The sequence below is a fragment of the Adelges cooleyi genome, unplaced genomic scaffold (genome assembly GCF_023614345.1).
Source record: "Adelges cooleyi isolate 19-005CV unplaced genomic scaffold, UGA_ACOO_1.1 ACOO_flye_CR_arks_rails_tigmint_CR_PRNA_108, whole genome shotgun sequence".
NCBI lineage: Eukaryota > Metazoa > Arthropoda > Insecta > Hemiptera > Adelgidae > Adelges > Adelges cooleyi.
The window spans coordinates 12916662-12924652 of record NW_026095761.1 but is presented as its reverse complement, the minus strand read 5'-3'; the positions used below and the strand labels follow the sequence as shown (position 1 = coordinate 12924652).

The 7991-nt window shown below is 27.7% G+C and overlaps 1 protein-coding gene across 2 annotated transcripts; it reads right to left on the bottom strand.

Annotated features, from left to right (window-relative positions):
• Positions 1 to 740: 740 nt before the first annotated feature.
• LOC126839461 (inositol polyphosphate 5-phosphatase K-like) lies at positions 741 to 7991 on the bottom strand. 2 transcript variants are annotated; one of them, XM_050574789.1, is made up of 10 exons: positions 7577 to 7991; positions 4946 to 5042; positions 4762 to 4875; positions 3798 to 3875; positions 3564 to 3711; positions 2420 to 2592; positions 1989 to 2243; positions 1762 to 1909; positions 1445 to 1591; positions 741 to 1358 (listed from the first exon to the last, which is right to left on the bottom strand). In XM_050574789.1, the coding sequence occupies exons 2-10, from the start codon at positions 5008 to 5010 to the stop codon at positions 1032 to 1034; spliced, it is 1455 nt and encodes a 484-aa protein (XP_050430746.1). In that variant the 5' UTR covers positions 5011 to 5042; positions 7577 to 7991; the 3' UTR covers positions 741 to 1031. The 2 variants fall into 2 exon arrangements, with proteins under 2 accessions (XP_050430746.1, XP_050430745.1); XM_050574788.1 differs by lacking the exon at positions 7577 to 7991 and adding an exon at positions 5245 to 5526.

The window sequence follows — 7991 nt, the reverse complement described above, 5'->3', positions numbered from 1 at the left end:
ATAGATATTTATATAAATATTTAAAAAAAAACAAGTTTTATTTATTTTTTCCATTAGAATTTTTTTTTTATATATATTATTTTTACTTTGTATATAATAATCATAGGTCGTGTTTTCCACACATAGTAAAAAAAAACATATTTTCTTCCTATACCAATTATTATTTTGTAGTATACAATATTATTATTATTTACTTGTAATACATTTTTTTTTTTTTTTAATAACAATTATTATTTGTTTATTTATATTTTCTACTCTCACCCACACTCTAAAGATGCATTTTTGACGTAAACATAACAAAGCAAAATTTTTTTCCTACTATGCAATGTGTATTTTGCATCAATTAACTTTGTGTAAGTGTTACCAACTACATAATCATAAATTAATAGATTACTTAAATTATGTCAAAAACTATATATAACCCCTCTCCCTTCCCTTTAAAAAAAAAAAAAATTAAGTTATGCATAAACAATTATAACAAAAATGTTTTTTAAAGCATTTACTTATAGTATAAATTTTGAAAAAAATCATAGAATGTTGACAGCAGAACTATTTTCTCCCAATTCGAATAGAAACTATTTGTTTTAATTTCTTTTTTAGACGCACTTGTTGAAATTGGATATCATATAAAAGATAGCAGACAACTTTAAAAAAACACCAAACAAAAGTTATAGCGTACAAAAAAATATGTAGGTACATTATTACATATTAATAAGTAAAATAGAAAAAACAATTCCACGTACAACAAAAAAAAAGAATTTATTTATTATAGAATTTCCATACATTAACAACGGTAAACAATCCTATAAATATGTAAAAAAAAGACAACAACAAAATTAAAATACTGGCTTATTAGATATAATCTTTAGAAACTATCTTAATTGCACAATACTAATCACGTGTTAACGAGCGGAACATTGTTATTTTTAACCGAAAGACCAAATGCGATAAGAAAAAAATATAAATCCGCGACAAATTTTTTTTACCATTAAGTAGATATTCTTTATTGATTATCATTAAATAAAAATATATCACCAGCCAAATTCTCTGGGGGGCGTTAAAGGTAGGTTTTGACGATGCACGGCAACAAACGTCTGCGACACTCCGAGCACCGAATGATTATTGGCGCTGAAGTAAATTAAAATGTATTTGCCGGGATTGAGCACTGACGTTTCTGAAAATTTCAAACAGACACTTTTGGAACCATCTGGAAACACTTCCGGGAGGAACTGAACTCGGCATATGGGCGATATCGAATTAAAGTTGGTCGGATCGCTAATGGAGTCCTCTTCCGGATCGATGGTTTCCGACGGTAAATAAACGTAAGATAAATAATCGTTTAGACTAGTGAAATTTTCCTGTAAACGGTAATATTATAATTTCAACAAAATATTATTGTGTTAACCAGTAACAATAATAATACGATAATCGTATGGACACTTACGTTGTAAATACCGATCCAGTCGTTCACATTAGGAGTAAATCCTTTGACGCGAAGAGTGACTTCGTTTTCCGATTCCAAAAGCCATTCTTGAATTGGATGGAATACGACGGTCTGAATGTTGCTCTCCACACAATTTTTATTACTTATCTAAATTGTAGGGAAAAATAAAAAAAAAGTTAGAATTTTAAATAGCTTAGGCATATTTTCTCAAAAAGAATTTTATTCATAATTTAAATATTCTATTATAAAATTGTCTTTTAGAATACAGTTTTTTACACAAAAATAGGTATATAAAAAAATTTAAAACAAAACACTACCTGAACGCGAGATTCTCCATAAACTGGTTTATGATCGCTTAGAGTTATAGAATCTATATGATTATACGACATCACATCCAACAAGGATTTACCTTGTGACGAGGCATTAGTTTTGTACAATATACGATCCGTCCACGCGGGCCTTCTCCTATAGAAAAAAATGCACATATAATATATGAAACTTGTTGCCAGAAAATAAACTAGTAAATAAAAACAAAATCCAATACTTGAGATCGTATTGACTGTGGCCGACTAAAAATCGATAAGTCGGTGGAAACATTGGCAACGGTTCGATAAAGTTTTCGAAAGCTTTTCCGTTTTCCATGACTGTACGCAACTCGTCCTGCGTCCAAAGGTCAGTCAATGTGTTTGCTGATCGACGAGTCAGTTCTACGCTGCTAATAATCTGTGCTATTAGTTCGGACGAATAAGCTCTGCTGTCGTCCAAGCGAAAGTTCAAATCGCCAATCCAAAACACATAACTAAAACACAAAATATAATTAAGTAATACAATTTCACGAAATTCTACAATTGGACAAAAGTAGCGTCTTTTAAGAGTTTGACCAATGTCAATTTTATAACAAAAAAAAAATATAAGCTCAACGCCTAAAACATCTTTTGAAATAGTCGTTGTTAATATAAAATATACATCACTTACTCGTGACTTAAAATTGTTTTCCTGGACAAACCAAATAATTGACTATTGACGATAGTGCGATAATTATTCACTCTGTCGTTTAAGTATTCTTCGTGTGCCGCAAAATGACTGTTCACGATACATATCGTAGTATTGTATATTTTAAAACTGAAACTAACGGCTCCTTTATTTCCCTATAAAGAAATAAAAAAATGAATAATCAGAATCTTAAGAATTACAAGCATTTATAAAAAAAAACTACAAAATTGTAATTGTTTACCAAAAAATTGAGTGTCTTACACTAAATGGACCAACCGGGTGGCACAAAAGGAATGCATGTTTTTCAAGCAATTGAAACTTTATTGTTTTATTATTATTGTTACCAAGTAGAGTGATATCATTTGAATACTATTTTTTATTAAAATTAGATTTTTAAAAGAGTTTATTCATTATTTGATAGTTTTTTTTTTTTAAAAAGACATCAATATATTCTTTATTCATTACTTAAATAAATAGGAAAAAAATTGTGTTTTGTTTAAATTTTAAAGTAAGAATAATTTAATATTTAATCATTATAAATTTAGCACTAATTATAAATGTTATACATTTTTTTTATTGATTTCACATAATTTTTAAAATTTTCACATTGTCTTAAACTAAATTAAATCAAAATAAAATTATCAATACAAACATTATTGTTTAACTGATTAATCTTATTATTGCCAGTAACTTCTTTATTTTTCAAAAAAAAAAATAATAACATGAAAATTTGATTACTGATAAACCTAGTTTTTAACGGTATTCATTTAATATTATTCAATTATTTGCAAATAAAAATACACTAGGAATAATGAGAGTATAATAATTGTTTGAATGAATAATTATTTTTACCGATAACAACATATAGTTTTATGAAAAGTTACCGTACATTATAGTTTATTGAATTAATGAAATAGAAATATAATATTCAAAATTATGGCTGAATTTATAACGATTAAAGAGAATGAATTATTTTTACTTTAACAGTTAAACAGAAAAACAAATATTAATAAAGTCAGAACTTATTATTCTTATAGTTGTTAGTCAAAACAACTTCACTCGCAACAATATCAATTAAGTAAAAAATTTAATTTTATCAAATAAATATTGATATTAATAAAATTACCCATAGACCTAAAAGACCAGTCCGTGTTTCCGACGTTTCCATATGCGTCAAATGGGGAACGTGTTTTCGTCTGCAAAATACATTGAGTAACAGTCCAACCATTTTCACAGTACGTATTTTTACATAATCAAAGCCGTTCAATACGTCTCTAAAAAATGTACAATTTAAACATAAAACAATACCAGCTAAATAATGTAAAATGATAAGGTGATAAAAATGTTATTTGTTAAATACCTAATTGCCGTGGTCCAGGGATCATCGAATACAGAGTCTAACAATAAGTTTTGCGGTTGTGATTTGATTTCTTGGAAGCTATAACATAACATAAAATAAAAATGAATTTGTTGTAAAATTACAAGTTAAGGTCAAAACTACATAAAATATAATGATGACTTTCCGTTTCCCATAGTACAGAGGTAACAATAATTAAATATTAAATAGACGGTCCACACCGTATGTTGGCAATTAAAATGTACATATAAAACATATAACGACATAATAAAGAAGTTGCATAAAATATAATAAACAACAGTATTATAATTTATAAAGTAAAACTAAGTTTTGCGCAAATGCAAAAGTTATTTTTTATGCAACGTGTAGTAACTAAAACGTATATTAATTTCAGTGTTTGTTTTTTATTTAAACAATATGTCAATGACTAAAAATAAGTATTGGTACTTTGCAAATATAAAACAAATTTCCAAAAACCCAGACAATCGAAAACAAACGAGCCCTTGCCGCCAAAAATACGCCATCGAGTGCAATATTAGTTACTATATTAGTAGGATATTTGGTATTTGAAACGAGCCTTTAATAACTAGGACAAATAAATTATGCAGCTACACGTCAAAAGTATTTTTTTGTTAAACACCAAAATAGTATACAATATATACACGAACGTGCTGTTTAAAATTGTGCCTATAATTATGCATTTTAATTTATTATATTCAATATTTATTAAAACAAATGGTATACCTACATTAGAAAAATATTAAATTGTTCGACAAAAACTAAATACAGGACTGTACTTCAATTAAAAAGCAAATAAAGGAGAATTAATGTTAGAATAAATATGAAAATATAAATGTTTATAAGGCATAGGGAAATTTACTACACTTTTTTCGGCAAACGAAACATACGACTCTTGGCAACGGCCATCTCAATTAATGGAAACATATCAATCCAAGAAGCAACTAACCCGAATACACAAAAGTCTGGTAAATTTTTTTCGTCTTGGCTTTCCCATTGTAATAAATTAATCAACGATCGGTTCGGAGATTTCGAAGATACATTGTAAGTGACAACGTAAAACCTGAAAAATAAAAAAAGTCATTAAGTATTTAAATTTTTTTAACGTCTTGAAATACAAGTTATTTACTTACGTAAATTGATCCATATCCCTGCTTCCATGTGAAACGAGCGTGCTCTTCTGACCTTCAATTTTCATTATTTACAAGTCTTATGATTTAATGAAATCACCTTGAATATTGGAAGAAAAATTTAACTTTAACATACTGTTTGTTAATAACAAATACATATTCCTAAACTATAAATGTTTTGTACTATAAATTGGTTTCTAACTGCTTTAAAAAATGTTTTAACAGTTTTCAATAACAAGGCCAACAAAACGAATGATAAGACGGAATAACATGATGGAGAAAAAAAAATATTTTATACATACTAATAATGGTAGGGAGACATTGAATGAATCACTATGGAACTTTCTATTTCGTTAGGTATAACTGTATAAGCCTGCCACTTCCACAGCCTCCATTTTCAAACACGAATTAATACACAACAGGTGACGAGACAAATTTAAAAAAACGAATAAACCTGTTTTTGTCGAACAATGGCTAAACATTTAAAAATCAGTCATTGTACACCCGTTTTCCGAGTAGAAAAAGAGAAATAACTATTCTAATTGTTTTCATCACCAAATCGATGCGTTTAAAATTAAAAACTATTATGTTCAAGGAAAACCGTTATCATGATTATCATCGTCGCCCTTGATAACGACCTGACCTGCCATTGGGGTTTTATTATCAAAAAAAAAAAAAAATGTTCATGTCACGAACTAGAATTAAAAATTAAAATTAATTTTAGTCCGTGTTCTGTGTTGCTAATATATAATTATTGAAATAATAATGGATTAACTAAGTAATTTACTCGTAAAATAGATAAATTAGCTAGCATAGGCGCAACTAGACCTACATTTTAGGGGGTGCTAAAATTATGTATAGGTACCTGACTAAACATGATTCTTATCTTCAAACCGTTACAAAAATATTCTAAAATAAAAAATTTGTACACAGTATGTATGTACATTTTATCTGAATTTTACTCAAACATTGTATGTATAATAATTCAATGTCAAGCAATTACAGTGAAGCTAATATTATAATTAATTAATTTTTTTTTTTTTAATCGTACTACCGATAAACATTCCCACGGTCTTCCCGATTGAATAAAATTATATATATATATATATGTGTAATTATTAATTATCATTGTTTTGAATAAGTAATAATTATTTTCATTAGTATTGTTTTTAATTTCCAATAAACTCGGAGTAGCATTTGCAAGTGGCCTCCGAACAACAAAAATCGCTCATCATAGACAAACTCGTTTTGAAGTTTGCATTATAATACCTAATATACATTAATTATACCTGAATTACACACAGACATTTTATGTGAATTTAATAAAAACGACACCTGTTTATTTAACGCGACTATTTAGTATTTAGACTATGATAATTCAATGTCAAGCAATTACAGTGAAGCTAAATATTACCAAAATAATTTTGGTCAATCATACTACCAAAATACTTTCCCATGGTTTTCCCAAATTAATAAAATTACATATGTATTATATTATGTTTTTTCTTTTTATAATTATTATAGTTTTTAATAAGTATCTAGGTACTTAACGGTCGGTATTTGCTAATAGTGTTAAATGTTAACACTCCCATCACCCAAAACTTTGACTTTTCCCCTTTTTTTCTCAAACAGCGCAGAATTATTTGTGATAGTTGTTTTTTAGATTTTGTAAAAAAAATTGTCTATGCCTTAAACATGGATAATGGCGGTATTATGAATAGTATAAATATTTTAAATACATTTTCGCTTTTACAATGCTTTAATCTATATTTAATAGGTGTTTTCCTACCATTTGCAGATTCGCATCGAAATTTTTATCATTAAGTAATTTTATCACTTTCAGCATAATTTATTAATTCCTGCAGACCTGCGACCCACCCCGCCCCCACTATACTGGCTTTTAAAATTATCTTTAACGCATTCAAACGTTTAAAACCCTAAATTGGCTGCAGGAAGCATTTCTGTTGAAAAGTCTTCAAATGAAAAATGATCAGCCATCACTTTAGGCATTTTTCGCAAACAACAAAATGGCTACAATTATTAAAAAACTAACTTCGATTTCTTATATAATTAATACTACAAAAAATTCGTCACGATTCGAGTTCAAATACTGCCCATAACAAACAATATTATACTGGTTGTATTAAGGACATCGACTACACAGTCTGTACATTATATCGAGTTTTATTAACGACCGCACAATGAAGTAAACAGTGTAATAATTATATTATTCTTTATTGTGACAACTAACAAACCGAACGATTGCCGTACACGATCATTTATTCTAGTTTTTGTCTTATTCTCAACGGGTTTGTTTTGTTACCATAAGTGGGGGGAGGGGTATGAAACTAATCTGGTTGATTACTAAAATTTGTGTTTTCATGAAAAAAAAAAATGAAATTTATGTATTTTCACTTGTACACAACTGACTAACGTCTAGATAATTTTAAACAAATTAAATTGGGGGGTGGTGGAAATTACTAATTAAAAAAGTGAAGGAATGGCTTCCCGCCCTCTGCCTATACTTTGTACACAACTCGAGAAAATCGAAAACTACAGTAAACCGAATTTATATTATAAAAAATTAAAATTGTCAATTTTTTTAAATTCTAAAATTAATATTTTTTCACTTACCTTTTTCGCTTATAGCTGTTTATCCACGAGAATATAGGTATATAGTACCCCGACTATTCACACGGACATCGTATTGTATCGAATAATAAACTATTATAATTTATATATATTTTAACGTTCCACACAATATAAAAAAATTTGGCTAAATTTTTTTCTTGTAAAAATTTAATACCTACGATTTTCCGTTTATTACAAATATATGGAATTTTTTAATCGATTATTTATATTTAATAATTATACTCGATACTCCAATACGTTAAGGCTTTTTTTTTATAGCAAACGATAATAAATAGGCCGCGAAAACATATTATTTTAATATAATGTTCTGAATAGCATAATACAAACAACAAACAGAATAATATAATATGATGCACGCTCGTTTACTATTTCGATTAAAGTAACAACTACAAACTAA

What these genes read in the sequence shown, in the direction of transcription:
- LOC126839461 (XM_050574789.1), bottom strand. Translation starts at nt 5,010, where the DNA reads ATGAAAATTGAAGGTCAGAAGAGCACGCTCGTTTCACATGGAAGCAGG. An exon ending in AGGGATATGGATCAATTTAC is followed by an intron (nt 4,876 to 4,945) that starts GTAAGTAAATAA and finishes TTTATTTTTCAG; the next exon opens with GTTTTACGTTGTCACTTACA. An exon ending in AAAACAATTTTAAGTCACGA is followed by an intron (nt 2,244 to 2,419) that starts GTAAGTGATGTA and finishes TTTGTGTTTTAG; the next exon opens with TTATGTGTTTTGGATTGGCG.